The 16,217-nt window shown below is 32.6% G+C and overlaps 1 protein-coding gene across 1 annotated transcript; it reads right to left on the bottom strand.

Annotated features, from left to right (window-relative positions):
* Window positions 1-1,131: 1,131 nt before the first annotated feature.
* On the bottom strand, window positions 1,132-8,724 carry LOC115982489 (glutamate--glyoxylate aminotransferase 2). The gene is made up of 14 exons (XM_031105100.1): window positions 8,331-8,724; window positions 7,283-7,432; window positions 5,164-5,229; window positions 4,909-5,026; window positions 4,523-4,604; window positions 4,314-4,401; window positions 3,957-4,115; window positions 3,432-3,605; window positions 3,204-3,335; window positions 2,724-2,789; window positions 2,544-2,608; window positions 2,110-2,201; window positions 1,856-2,012; window positions 1,132-1,492 (listed from the first exon to the last, which is right to left on the bottom strand). The coding sequence occupies exons 2-14, from the start codon at window positions 7,397-7,399 to the stop codon at window positions 1,363-1,365; spliced, it is 1,446 nt and encodes a 481-aa protein (XP_030960960.1). The 5' UTR covers window positions 7,400-7,432; window positions 8,331-8,724; the 3' UTR covers window positions 1,132-1,362.
* Between the last annotated feature and the right edge of the window lie 7,493 nt (window positions 8,725-16,217).

The following is a 16,217-nucleotide window of genomic DNA, read 5'->3' on the forward strand; positions in this document are numbered from 1 at the left end:
TATGGACCTTATGGCTAAACAGAAATTCTGTGGCTTTCCAAGGAAAGCAGCCCAACCCCTCTATTGCCAAGATCTGTATTGCAAAAGCTGCTGAATTTCACTTTCTCATCCAAGGAGCTAACGCACAAAACAAAAAAATTCAGCACCCCGTCTCTTGGACCAAGCCGGACCTAGGATGGTATAAACTAAACACGGATGCATCTGTTCTGCTATCCTCAAACTGTGCAGGTGGGGGTGGGCTTATAAGGGACTCTTATGGCTCTTGGATTAGAGGTTTTTCTAGACTCATTGGTGCCTCAAACTGCCTTCTTGCTGAGATTTGGGCTTTGCGAGATGCATCACTATGGCCAAAAACCTCAACATTACCAAGCTTGTTATTAATGTCGATGCTGCTGAGGTCATTTTCCTTTTCTCTAAACCAAGTAGTAATAATCGGCTAACTCAGCCTATCGTGGATGATTGCAGGAACATGCTCCAAGTTTTCCAGGAATACCACATGCAGCACTGCTTCAGGGAAACTAACAAAGTTGCTGATCTTCTTGCAAAACTTGGCCGTGGCCAATCTGAACCTTTTATTTCTTATGTAACGCCTCCTTTTGTTGTTATGGAGGCTCTTTCCTTTGATTGTAATGTTGTTCCTTGTACCTGTTTAATTTGGGCTCCAACTGCTTTTGATTAATCTTATTAGCCCCGTATTTTACCAAAAAAAAAATCACTATATCATACAATTTTCAATTTGTGAGCACTTATATATAGTGTGATTTCTGTTTTGTCTATAAGATAACTAAAAATTAAAATTTTTCACAAGGAAATTTATTCAAAAATTTTTTTTATACAACGATAGTTGGAGGATCTGAATCATAAATGTCTCTATTGGAAATTGAGGTATCAACTAATTAAGCATTTAAGCTACAAGATTCATTGTAAACTTATTGAAATATTAGAGAAAACTAATAATAAGTTTTATGTTTCATTTTCATAATGGCAACCATTAAAAATAAACTAGGAGAAAGAAGAAACAATACAGGACAGTAAAGGAACCTATATGGGAATTCTTAGCAATATTAATTTTTTTTTTTTTTTTTGGCTGAACAAGGTAATATGAAATCAAATTTAGTATTAGCTTTTAAGTTAAAGAAGCACTATTTTATGACATTTTATTAGGGTTCAAAAGGAACAAGATTCATAAGAGAGATTGTATGTAAGTTTACACAGGAATCTAGTAAGTGCAAAGAATTATCTTCAACAGCATGAAGTTTATAGCCCAAGTAGAGAGAAAATTATTAAAGTTTGGGGAGTATACATCAAATGGCTTGTGATAGCCAAAAATATGATACAAATTTAGACATTTGAAGCATCCCTTTACATCCTTGAGTAACCTCTATGATCTTCATATTGCTCCATAAACTCATCATTAAATTTCTTGTAACTGTTCATGATTTCAGGCATTTCCTCTTCAGCTGGTAAGATGGTTGTCCTCAAGTGGAAGACCCTATATGGAATAGTAATCAATTAGGTACAGTTGTATTTAAGTAGCTGTGGAAAATAGAACTATAAAGTTGCCTAGCTTATTTAAGTACAATACAAAAATACATAATCACACTTTACAAAATAATTATTGTGTGAAAAACCATAGGGGCGGAGAGTAGGGGAAATAATTTGTGCAAATTTTCTAAGAACTACCCTTATCATTTTTTTTATTTAAATTATGGTTAGTCAGAAATGGCAGTAGAAGCATTGAAAAGAAAGCAATAGGAAGATGGCCTTTATTCTAGCCTCAAAAAGAAAAAGGAAGATGCTTTGGGAATATAGCTAAAGAAGAATTCAGCCCCACAAAAAACATATAAGTAGTTACCCTTCTTTTTGTCCAAATCCGGAGCCAGGGACGGTTGAAATGCCAGTGGCTTCCAAAAGCTTGAGACAGTAGAAAACATCAGGAACTTTTCCAGCCCTTTTGGCAGCCTCTATTGCTCTTGGTGGCAAGCGTATTTGAGGGAATGAATACATGGCACCTATAAAGCCAATTTTGTGAATACTCAAAAATAATAACCAATTAATAAATAAAGAAAAAAAAAACATCACATGTATCTTTTTAAACAAAAATTTTACCTTCAGTGAAATTACAAACCACATTTCTGCAGCTATTAAATCCATCAGTCATTATTCTTGCTCTTCTCCTAAGCGATTCAATAATTCCTTTGCTGCATGTTTCATGGTTCATAAAATACTATTATTCATCACTCAAACAAACAAGAGGCCATCTCTAAATACCACAAATAACATCAACATCCCAAAATTTGAATCATCATTCAATTCTTTTTTATCCAATTATAAGGAAAAAAAAAAATTTCCTTCTAACTGCCATGTATTTAAGGCAACTGTTTTATTAATTTATTGAATACTGCTCCTTCAAAATGAAGGTAATAGTGAGACCATTCATCAATCATGACCATGAGTAACCACAAAAGGCAGAAAGATTTTTAGGTTCATATCCATGTGAACAATAGGAGCAAAAGCATAGACTTGAATCTTAGTGGCCATACCTTTCCCTAACAAACTGATCATATGAAATATCTCCAGGTTTGGGTGGGTTCACCATCAGGCCCATCTGCAAATGAAAAAAGTAAGTAATTTTCTCTGTGAGATAACTAGTTTGAATAAAGAACTGGTGGTGCCCAGTTCAATGGAGAATATTACATCACAAAAATTTGAGTTCAACTCACAAATATCTGTGCAGGGACATTTGGACTGAGTGATATGGATGCAACTTTATAGATCTCATCAACTGTCTGCAAGATTAAGTCATGATATCATTTCAAAAAGGAGAATGAGTATTGGTTGCTTAATTGTATTTGAAATTCACTCTACATAAGTCAGAACTACCTTATTAAATCAACATGATAGAAAAACAGCTCCTTATGTTTGTAAATGTCATGAATTGGTATTTGCTAACAATAACTGAAAATTTCAGAGGCTTGTATGAAGCTAACAATAACTAAGATGAAGCTAAACCATGTTAAGATGAGGTCTAACATCTTAACATGGTTTAGCTTCATCTTAGTGCATTTTGATCAAGCAACTTCAGATAGAAATATATGTAAGATGTATCCATATCTTTACAAAATCCTAAATATGCAAAAAATGCTAGGTTTGCAACTTATGGGATATATATATACAAGTAAAAACCTTATAGAAAGACTAACCTTGGGAGGAATGTTAGTCATCTCAAAGTAACCACCCCGCTGTCCACATTCACCCCAATATCCTTTGGACACAGTATGGAAAGAGACAAGCTGGAGCTCCTTGCTTATAGGCGGCCCCATATCCATCAAAACCTTCCAATTGTTAAAGAAAACTAGAGTATATAAGCAATTTGATAGTCCATGCAAAAACTCAGACACAGATAGATCTAACAGAACAAGGATATATACCTTTTTAGCACTAATAAAAGGGCGCTCATCCTGGTATATGTTCTGCTGATAAACCTCATCTCCAAGCAAAACTAAGTTTTCCTGGTTACAGTACTTCAGTATTTCTCTCAAATTAGCTTCACTAAGACACTGACCAGTGGGGTTCCCAGGATTTATAATCACCATAGCCCTTACCTGATTATATTCCAATGTATATGAGATTTAGTTGTTAGTTATAAGCACTACAAGAAATGATAGTTCGAGATTTACTTATTGAAAAGCCCATACCAGAAGAAAATAAGGCATTGTAATATTATATACAAAATGGAAGAAGACAATAAACAAATCTTCATGACAAAAATAGATGCATATTGCAGGGAAAATTCTCCCAAGAACCATAATATAAGTTTGAATAGGGCAACTGGAAGTCAACCAGCTGACTTACATCTGGTTCACTTAAATGCCAATTCATATTCAGAACCCAACGGTCCATCCATTCTTAATAAGTTCTCAAGTTTCACCTTAGTTTCACAATCGGATACTCACAGTTATTCCTTTAAAGCGAGCCTCAGCAACTGACTGGCGAAGGTTATTGACATCAAGGCCCCAATTTTCTGTCTCCTCTAGGAAATATGGGACAAGAGAACCACCAAATAGAGAGATTGCAGCTGAGTAAAGTGGGTATTGGGGTACTGGAACCAAAACCTAGCAAGACTCAAATATTAATGAAAGGAATTATCTGGCAAAACAATTGGGAATGCAGAAAGCCCCCTGAAGTAACCAACAAGAGAAAATGGAAAAACAATTTAGAAAAAAAGAAAAGAAAAGAGAACTTCAAAGAAGAAACCATGCTTGATACAAGAGGACAACTATATACAGACTCATTTCAAAACAATTTATTACCCCATCCCCTTCACCACGGATGACAGTATTCAAGATCTGCATCACACCTTTGCTGGCACCATCCGTGAGATATATGAGTTCTGGGTCACTGTTATTAGAGTACAAAATAATGAACCCCTTCAGCTAACACCTTGGTGACAGAAATTGAAAGCTCTGTTGTCAAAATGAAAAATCAGACTTATACGAAGATTTATAAGCGCCAATAGTACCTTGGATAACCATCACGCCTTTCAATGAACTCTGCCACTTCCTTCCTTACTCCTGGAAGTCCTCGGGAGTCGCTGTAAGCACCTAGATATATAATGAAGGAATTATAAAACTTTTAGTAATTCATCAAGAAGCCAAATGAACAACATTTAAACCAGCAATAAGATGTAAATCAATGAGGAGAAGTGGAAATTTATGACAAGAAGAAGAAAGACTAACAGGAGCATAATACTAGGAAAGAAAAAGGTTTTGATAGCTCAACTGAAAATGTAGCTTTTAACAATGAGATAAAACCTAAGATACCTAGAAAGTATAATACATTCTTATCTTAGATATTTCAATCCCTTTTTTATAAGAACAAAACATTAAAGACAGGTCAAAAGATTACCAAGGCCACCCGTAGTCAATGAAAGATAATGTTTTGCTTTTGCAATTGCATCAGCAGGAAAAAGCAGCCCAACATTCGGATCATCTAGTAGAAACGGAGCTTGGCAAAGAGCAACCACCTGCAATAGTGCAATTCTTTGGTTCAATACAAACCATACTGTAAAGAACTCCAAAACAATTCGATTTGACCAGAAGTGAATATAAAAAGTTTTTTAAAAAAAATACTGAATCAAAATATATGGCAATTGTGATCAACCTGGCGAGGAAAGGTCAGCGGCTTCTGTCCTAATGCATGAGGATTACCAACATTTGTGAAAATAATCTGTTGACATAAAAATAAAATAATGAGATAACAAACACACACACACAGAGGAGAGTGGCATTTAAAAAGAAGTTTGTATTATCTTCAAAGATAGCACCATATTTATCATGCTTTATTGGACTAAAATAGCATTTTAGATAGGTACTAGTACTACTAAATCAAACTCTTTCCCAGAATAGAAGAGCCTAATGATACTGTACAATACAACGTACAATACAGTTGTGCTATAATCATATGCAAGTGCACACACGGCCAAAACCTATTGGATTCTAATTTCAAATTAAAGCTACATATACAGTACTGACAGGCTTGCCGGATAAACCTAATACAGATGTTAGGATACGAAATGATATTAGATTGACCCCAGCAAAACTAAGTAATGGATTAATTGTTACTTATACCCAAAATTAGCAGTTTAACAAAGGACACAACAACAATAATAATCACCACAGTCCAAAGCAATAAAAATTAAAAGTAAAAAGAACATATGAATTCTGCTGACAAAGTGGAAAACTTTTGAAAAACTCTTTAAGAAAAAAAAAAAAAACCTCTTGTAACCAACCCCCAAGAACTTTCCAATGTAGAAGAAACAGTAGTTACAAAAAATCTATACAACAACAACAAAACCTTGGTCCCAAAATTTTGGGTTGGTTATGGTTCCTCAACAGATTAGTTAGAATCAGCTACATGTATTCTTTCCTTCAGTCAATTTTATCAAAAGTTATACTCTTTGTTACTTCTTTAATTGACATGTTATTTTTCATTACTTCTACAAATGTAAGTTTTGGTCTTCCTCTACATTTTATTGTTCTCTTAACTTGGATCAACTCACTCTTTGTTACGGTGCATTAATTGCTCTCCTCTGAACATGACCAAACCATCTTAAACGACTCTCCCTTGTCTTTTCATCAATAGGGGCTACCCCAATCTTCAAGCGGATTTCCTCATTTCAAATCCTATCTTTCCATGTATTCCACTTATCCATCTTAATATTTTCATTTCAACTACACTCATTTTATGATTTTATGAATATATTGCTTCTTAACAGCCCAACACTCAGTACCATAGAGCATAGCTGGTTGTATAGCATTCTTAAAAAAAAAAAAAAAAATTTCCCCTTAACTTAATAGGCATTTTACAATCACACAAAACTTCCAATGCGCTTTTCCACTTCATCCACCCTTCTCTTGACCATCCGGTCTTCCTACCCTTTCGTCTTTGTTTCTACTTTTACTAAATTTACATTCCTTAAACTCCGTTTTAGTCCTACTTAATTGAAAACCTTTAGATTCTAAAGTTACAAACAATCTATACTCACAAAATTTTTGAACTCTAGACATGACTTGTAAGCCCAGCAAACAACCTGTTTGCTTCCTGCCTCAGCAGTTCCAAAACTCTGGCCTTCTTCTATAGAACCTCCTCCACAAACGAACTCACTCACTTCAATTTGGAACCCCATGCTCAAAAGATCTATCTAGAGGGATACTACCAAACAGGAAGAGACATGAAAGTTATATGTGATTTGAGGGAAATTCTCGATGAGAGATTTTCTGATAGTTTAGGCTCATGGGAATTTAACGCTCTCTCAATATAGTCTTAAAGTGATCTCTCTCATAAAACATGCATGTCAAGTTTTTGCCTGATTTAAATCATTGCTCAAACGAGCCCTAAAATAGCTTGAGCAAGTCTTCATGAACTCACAGTCTTCAAGGAAGCAATTGACCAATACATAACAAACTTACAATGTATACAACCCTCACCACATCACATTTTTGGGACTGGAATTTGCCAACTTAAACCTAGATCCAAACAATTTGACATTTCAAATCAGAACTCTCTTCAGGAATTTCCATGAACAAAGAGAAGGTTAATTTAGTTAAAATCCATACCACTCCAATAAATCTATAAGAGATTACATAACAAGTTCACTGCCAAATGAAACAAATTGAACAAAAAGCTTATAAACAGCAGCACTAATCAAATCTCTACAACAAGGCTTAAGCAACACAAAATCTATTACTACATAACAGCCGAAGAGAGTAAGTATGTATACCTTCTTCCCTTCTTTCTGAAGCTCAGAAGCACGAAGATACAGTTCCCCTCTAACAGCATATTGGGCCCTCTTCACGTTTTCATTCAGCGACTCATAGTCTAATGCCCTGGGAGACATGATGAAGTAGTAACCTTCTCACAGATGTTACCCCTATCCAGAAAGAAGGTGAAACACAAACCTATGAACTCAGTTCCCTAACATGAATTTATAAATAAATAAAAAAAGAACATGTGCTAGTAACAAGCCAAGCCAAGCCAAGAAATGCCATGAAGAATAACTACATGGTAAATACTAAATAAAATATTTTTCATTTTAATTGTTTGAATTAAGAAATATGAAGATGCCTATACACTCTTAACATTTTTTTTTTGGGGGTGATAATTCAACAGTTAGTAAAGGGGGTTTGATTCTTTTGAAACTTGGAGGTCTCCATTGAAAACACCCGGAAGTGCCAATTAAACGACAGATGTGTAGACAAACCCAGATTTCATGCAACTGATAAATTTGAATAACAATCTTCTGCTAAAGCAAAGATGGCAGAGGTCATTCATTAGGCTTCGGCAATTAAAAGTCACTCTCAATACTTCAAAACCAAATAATTAACAGACATTAAAATCAGTTTCAAAATATTTAACTCTTATTTGACAATCAAACAGGGGAAAAATAATAATAAATCCACAATTAACGCAGAATGGATGTTTAAGACTGAACAAAAAAAAAAATTGACTAAATAAGACTGAAAGAATAATGATAATATTCATGGTTAACAAAACAGTAAGGCCAGTGAACAACAATCTCTATCAAACAGAATCATAGTTAAAACTGAGCATGCGTGGATCCAAAAAGCCCATTTAGAACATAAATGCCCATATTCATAACCATGAAAAAAGAAAATCAAAGAGAGAATAAAATAAATATCTACCCAATAAACAGTCCTAATCTCAGAAACAAAACACAATTTATTATCATAAACAACAAAATAGATTATATATATATTTTATGTTTCAGCTGGGTTTCAAACGGTGATTATTGAGATTGAAATAGGTACCTGTGAACTGGGTTTGGAGTTTTTATCCGCACGAGAGGCTATAGCTAGCTCAGTTCATGTGTTAAGCACAGAGATACGCACGCCCAAGTTGTGACCGTTTTATGTGTTCCTGACAAAAATCCGGAGTTTTCTTTTTCTTTTTTTTTTCGTCTTAGCCAAAAGATATATCATATATCACGTGGCACTATGGGAACGCATATACCAAGAGAGCCACTGAAAATTAGTGTGGATTATTTGGATTCTGTATATATTTTAAAGCCAAACGGATAAAGTTCATGCAAGAAGAGTGGCCTAGCTTCAAACTATGAGTTCTTGGTTTAAAATCCACGGGGTCCAATCTCTTTTGATACATTATTGCACCACATCCTTCACTCTCTTTGAATGTAATGGTTCATGTTTGTTTGCCAAGTCTTTGTCTCTGTCTCTCTCTCTCAATTTGGTGTGTTTTATTTTATTTTTATTTTTGTACTTCTTCTGGGTAGTGTGGTCGTGAAAGAGCAATTCAATTCAGAGTGTTCAGTCATATTTTGTCATGTTTCATTCACTTTCACATTTTCTATATACGCGGCAGGACTTTGGTTAGGTTAGACTTAACCAAGTTTGGTTTATTAGCATTATTTGATGATGATAATGCTAATTATATTATTATTAATTCATGATCGAATCAACCAGGATAATGTAAAAGTATTAATACAATAATATGAGATATAGGAGTGGGGGGTGAAAAATAAGCACAAAAATACAGTGCATCCAACAAGAGAATTGATTATTGCGAAGAAAACTAATCTGACCCATGTCTTCATCTTTATGTCGGCATCTTTGATAGTAGTAGATTTGGACAAAACACTATTCACCCAAAGATAATTGACAAAACACTTGATCAATAAAAAATAGTGATTATTCTTTTTTTATTTTAATAAATACAATAAGATTTATTTGAGTATGCAATCAAGGACGTCCCTTCTTAAAAAGGTGCCTTGGTTTGACAAACAAGGCATCCCACACTTTGCTTGAAAACACCAAATCAGGGCCATGCCAAATTCACTAATTTTACTAAAATGACAATTGCTATAAAAAACAAGTTAGACAACCTCTAATGTAAGTAATTGTTCTAGTATCCAAGCACCTTACTCTTGCTAGCAATAGGTTGTACTAGTCATTTTTCCTTCTCAGCAACCTGATAATGCAAATTCATTGCCAACTGCAAATCCAATCTCTCGAATACTCCAAGGCTACTTGAAGATTTGTGATTGCCTTTATGGTTTCTAGCAACAATCCTCTACACTCAAGGTTGATCAAAAGTGTTTGGATTAATTCTCCTCTCAAAGGTGTGACACTGTGAAGTGGGTGAAGGTATAGAGACTACACAAGTTTCTCTCTCAAGGATTGGTCGACTCTCATTCGTTCATTGATTTTTAAGAGTTTCAATTTTGTTCTCATAGGTGTCATACAATTATAATTGAAATATAGACAGAAATTTAAATACACAAAAATATGCAATTACAACAAGAACTATTGATAAAGAAATTAATCACCAACACAAAGCCAACTACAATGTAACACTAATAAAATGTGTGTTCCAATTAGCTCAACTAGTAAAATCTCTAATGATAGAATAAAAAAACCTGAGGATTAATCCCTCTACACCAAAACCCGATTGGTTTTTATTTTTTTAAGAAAAATTATTTTCTTGGTCTGATGATTAAAAAAAAAAATATCGAAAACTCCCATAAGTTGAAACTCTATAAAAATTTAAAAAAAAAAAAAACTAATAAAAAAACAGTAATAAAAATGATTACATGAGATGTAATTTAAATCCAATTAATGAATGATATAAATTATAAAATAAAAAATTAAGACATAAATGGATCATAGAAAAAGGCATATATATTGGCAAAAATCTAGCTCTTTATTCCTAAACTTTTTTTTTTTTTTTTTTTTGGTAAAAAGGCTTGTGGTTTCCTTTTGTAGTCAAGCGGATTGGTACGAAATTAAACAATGGAGAGACATCCTGAAAACTCTGAGGCCCAAGGTCCCTGACCCATTGGAGAACATCAAATGCATCAGCAAAATTGGAAAAGCGGCCCATCTGTGTTCCATAGAGGGCTCATTGTTGTTAACAGTTCAGTGGCAATCCAACATGCACAAGTATGTTCTCATAAAAAAAAAACATGCACAAGCATATGAGACCTTCATCCCTTATCTGGGCTGTAAGGGCAATATATATATTCGGTGGGCCTAAGAATCAAGTAGTTCTATCACCAGCAAAATTGCAACTATGTCTGCTATAGGCATGATAGGATCCTTAGACACGGAAAAATGTTATATCCACAACACTTATAAAAGTGACAGGTTGTTATTTTTAAACAAAAAAATAATTTTAGTAGTATGTTTAAATTATAACCAATAATAATTTACTAGCTATGATTTGTTGTAACACTTCTCTTAAATATAAGATTGTGAGTTTGTAAAAAAAAAAAAAAATTATTATAAAGTTTTAATCTATGACGTGTGCTCTTGATAATTGTTGTTTATCATCAAATTAAGACATCAATTGATTTTTAATATAGACAAGGATCAAACACCAAATCTCTTATTCAATAAAAAAAAAAATTATCAATTGAACTAACTGAAATCTACGAATCATGAGTTTTAAATTCAAGTATATCAAGCAGCAAATATGATTAGGATAGGTATTTTATCTATAGGTTGATTTCATCGTTTAATTTACATGTCAAATTGAATCCTAAGCTAAACTTGAGAATAAAGAGCATTCAACATCATGTCATGAATCATATCAATTTGGAATCTGGAGCCATTTGTTTCCATTCTCTCACTTTGCCTGCCAATGGTTCTGAGTTGAAAGTTGAAATTCTCATGCACTTAACTCCTGAATCCAACTAATTAATGAATATATAAATAAATATATATAAAAAAAAAATTTAATTTCACACTGGCTTGGAGTTTTTTTTTTTTTTTTTTTTGGGTTGATGAAAGACCGGTTTGGAGTTACCTTAATTATGTAACTATTGAAGAGACCATTAATATATAGTTTTAGTTATGTAATTTTTTTTTTAATAAGTCATGTGAATTGTTTAAATAATACACATAAATAATCTTATATATCATCACCTAGTAGGTTGGAAGAGATAGTTTGGAGCTAAACTTTGTCCAAATTAAATCTATACTAATTTTCATTTGCCACTTTGATTTAGACAAAGTTTGGCTACAAACTAGTTTATAGCCAATGTTTATACTCTACTTAGTATATTTTTATTAAATATGAATTTTGATAAATATATCATTGAATTATATTTTTCTTTTATATCCTCTATGTTTGCAAAATTTTCAGAAAGTCAAGATCAATAGTTATGTCATCAATCAAATATTTAAATTTCAAGCTTTTTGTAGCCTAACCTTGTGTATTAAAAATAAGTTTATGGATCAATTAGTAAATAATTTTCAATTGGCAAAAAAATTTAATATGTATTAAGAATATAAAGAACATATTATCTAATGATTAGATTTATAATCCACAGATCCAATCTCTTTTGACACATTGCACCACATCCTTCATTCTCTTTGAATGTAATGGTCCATGTTTGTTTGTTCAGGACTCTCTCTCTCTCTCTCAATTTGGTGTGTTTTATTTTATTTTTATTTTTATTGTTCTTCTTATTGGTTTGATAATGTAAAATTATCAAAAACTATCTGCTATCTGCGGACCCATGTGACACAGGGGTTTAGTGAAAAGTATCAATACAATAATATGAGATATAGGACTATAGGAGTGGTGAAAAACAAGCACGAAAATACAGTGCATCCAACAAGAGAACTGATTATTGCGAAGAAAACTAATTTGACCCATGTCGTCATCTTTATGTCAGCATCTTTGATAGTAGATTTTGACAACACAGTCACACTATTCTCCAAAAAATAATTGACAAAACAATTAATCAATCAAAAAATATTAAGTGATTATTCTCTCCCTTTTTTTTTTCTTTTTTTTAAATAAATACAATAAGATTTATTTAAGTACAAAATCAAGAAGTCCCCATTTTGGGGAGTTTCCTTGGTTTGATAATCAAGGCATCGCACACTTTGCTTGAAAACACTAAAACAGGGTCATGCCCAATTCACTAAATCCACTAAGAACATAATTGCAATATGAAACAGCTTACACAACCTCCAGCATAAGTAATTGGTTCTAGTATCCAAGCTCCTTACTCGCACCAGCAATAGGTTGTACTGGTCGTATTTCTTCTCAGCAATCTGATTATGCAAGTCAATTGTCGACTGCAAATCCTAATTTTTGGATACTCCAAGACTACTTGAAGATTTGTGATTGCCTTTATGGTTTCTAGCAATAATCCTCTGCACTTAGGGTTGATCAAGAGTGTTTGGATTAATTCTCCTATCAAAAGTATGACACTATGGAGAGGGTGAAGGAATAAAGACTACACAAGTTTCTCTCTCAAGGGTTTTGGGAGACTCTTAGTCGTTCATTGATTTTTAAAGGTTTTAATTTTGTTCTTATAGGTGTCATTACAATTGAAATAAAAATATAAATTTGAATACACAAAAATATGCAATAACAACAAAAGCTTTGACAATGAAATTACTAACACAAGGTCAACTACAGTGTAACACTAATAAAATGATTACAATGTGACTGTGAGACCTTCATCCCTTATCTGGGCTGCAAGGGTCATTTATATTTGGTGGGCCTATGCATCAAGTAGTTCTATCATCAGCAAAATTGTAACTCTATGGACTATACGTATGATAGGATCCTCAGACATGGGATTCGTGAGTTTGTTTATTTGTTTGGTTTTTTATTTTTTAAATAGAGTTTGAGCTTATGACATCTAGTCTTAATAGTTTTCTTTATTATCCAATCAAGAAATCAATTAATTTTTAATGTAGGTAAGGACCAAACCTCAAATATCTTATTTGATAACAAAATGCTTTATCAGTTGAGCAAACCGAAACCCATAAGATCATGAGTTTCAAAATTTAAGAATATTGAGCAACAAATATGATAATTATAAATATTTTATCTTAGTTTGATTATATCATTTAATTTACATGTCAAATGGAACCCTAAACTAAACTTGAGAATAAAGAGCGACAACAATGTTGCTTTTATGGTCCTATTGTCATGAATCATATAAATTAGAAACATGAAGCCATTTGTTTCCGTTCTCTCACCTTGTGTGCCAACTGTTCGAGTTGAAAGTTGAAGTTCTCTTGCACATAGCTTCTGAATCCAGCTATTAATGTATGAAAAAAAGTTTAGTGTCAAACGGGTTTTGAGTTACCTTCCTCTAACTCATTATGTGACAATTAATAAGGCCATTAATATATAGTTTTTAGTCACATGAATTTTTTTTAATGAGTCATGTAACTTGTTTAAATAATATATGTGAATAATATTATAAATTGGCACATGGTAAATTGGAAAAGATAGTTTGAAGCTAAACTTTGTCAAAATTAAATTGCAACTAATTTTCAGCCACTTTGGTTTGGATAAAGTTTGGCTACAAACTAGTTTAGTTTATAGCCAATGGCCACAACTCCATTCAATTTGTTTTTATTGGATGTGAATTCAATTACATTTTATTTTTATATCCTCTATACTCACAAAATTTTCAAGATCAAATATCAATAACTATGTTATCAATCAAATATTTAAATTTCAAGTTTTTGTATTTTAAAATTGTGTATTAAAAATAAATTTATGGATCAAATAGTAAATATCATTCAATTGGTACAAAATTTGATATGCGTGTTAAAAACATAAAGAACATGTAATTTAATAATTAGATTTTCAAAATATGCAACCATTTTAATTTTTAAGTGAGAGTTGTAGCCAAACTTTGTCCCATTGGTTTTGTCCTTCTTATATATTTATTTATTTTTATACAGAGTTTGATTCCAAACTTAATTGTGACCTTACTAAACCACATTTTATATAATTATTTTAAACAAATCATATGCATTGCATGTGAGAGGAATACATATTATTTTTTTATTGTTAGTTGTAACTAACTTTGTTGTCAAACGTTTATAAAAAAAAAAAAATTATTTGTTGTCAAACCTTATCCCCAGTTTTTGTCATCAATAGTTGGGACTTGGGAGTGGAGGAAACACCAAGAGATCTAAATTGAATTTCAATTTAAAACTAAATTGATGCAGTTAAAGATAAACTAAATTGAAACTGGCCCTTGAAGCACCAAAAGTGCATCTTGCCTGTAAATTATGTTTAACGTAACCAAAACTTCTTACGATTAGTCATTGCACACATAAAAATAGTTGATGTGACGTTCTTCAATTATTGAACCATAAGTTTAAAAACACAATATGGTGACATAATAGGAATGATGTGTGAAAATAATATTACATTAATTATAATATGTCATTGCATTAACTCAAGCAAAAATTATTGTCTATTTTAGTATAAGAATTTTTTTTTTCTTTTTTGATTTTGCATACTTTTAAAACTATCCATATCAAATTATTTATTTCACAGTGCGGTACGGCTGATTTTTTGGGGCATTTTTGCACCGCACCTATAGGGGCGGTTTTCTCTCATCCCTAACTGCACCTCACCTGTGGAGGGGTGGGAACTGGTCTACACAAGGTGTAGTGCAAAATACCGGTTCTGTGCGGTTAGTTTGGTTAATTACTCATTTTCTCAGGAACCAAACACAATGCAATTAACAACCCAAACCACATCAAACTCATAAAAAAATAAATAAATAAATAAATAACCCAAATATTCCAAAAAAAAAAAAATCAAAAGAAAACAAATTCACAATCTTTCTCTCAAACATACCCATTTCAAATTACAAAAACCCAAATAAAAAAAACTAAACCAAACCTATAAAAGATCAAACAAAACCATTGAAAATAAATTACATAAACAAACCTGGTAGAAAGCATTACATTTGCAAGGAAGTGTATCTAAAGTCAGAATCATCACTAGAAACTCTTGAGAATATTGTGACAAAGAGGAGAGAGGGTGAAACTCCAAAAAACGTAGCATCGAACACTAGATTGCAATGGTAGTAAGTGGCGGAGGTTGAGGGAAGAGAGAGAAAGAGAGAGAGAGGAGAGATGAAGACTTTTGTTGTTGACTTGCTAGGATTGGAAGAGGCAGACAGATGAGAGTGAGAGATATGGAGAAGGGTGGTTAAATAAACCTAGGGTTTTAAATTAGAAGGCGAAAAAACTTTATTTTTTTTTCATAAATATGATGATAAAACTATGTTGTTTTGGAGTTGATATTAAAATTTGATATCAGGTCCTAAAACAATGTAGTTTTAGTGCCGGATTATATATATATATATATAATCCGCTCTTCCTTCCATTTGCTTTCATGTCTTCTCTGGGTTTTCTTCAATCTACTGAAACATAAAAATATAAAATTGTAAACATTGATACATATATGTTAAATTATAGTGTGTGTATATATATATATGCTGGTGAGGTGCGGTTTCTCATTGGAGTGCAAAATAGCCACTACTCGCCGCACCAGATGTTTTTGGTTTGTCCAGATCGCCGCTGACCATCACGTCAGACACCTATGGTGGGCTTGGAAGGGGTTGGATCGGTTCGGCGTTGGCCAATTTCATTGGTGCCAGTTGGATCCTGAACAAGCCTATTTTACATTACATTTCATTAAAATATCAATTTTTCTTGATTTTTTTTTAAAAAAAAATTATTTTTCTTTATTTACACACAACAACTACCATCCATTTTCTTTCTTTATTCTTGAGATAAGAAAAAAAGTAAAAAATGAAATGCAAAATGAATAATGCTAGTATAAATTTACACAATTATTATATCAAACTTGTAAATTTACAAAATTATACATTAATTGAC

Source organism: Quercus lobata, chromosome 3, assembly GCF_001633185.2.
Source record: "Quercus lobata isolate SW786 chromosome 3, ValleyOak3.0 Primary Assembly, whole genome shotgun sequence".
Lineage (NCBI taxonomy): Eukaryota > Viridiplantae > Streptophyta > Magnoliopsida > Fagales > Fagaceae > Quercus > Quercus lobata.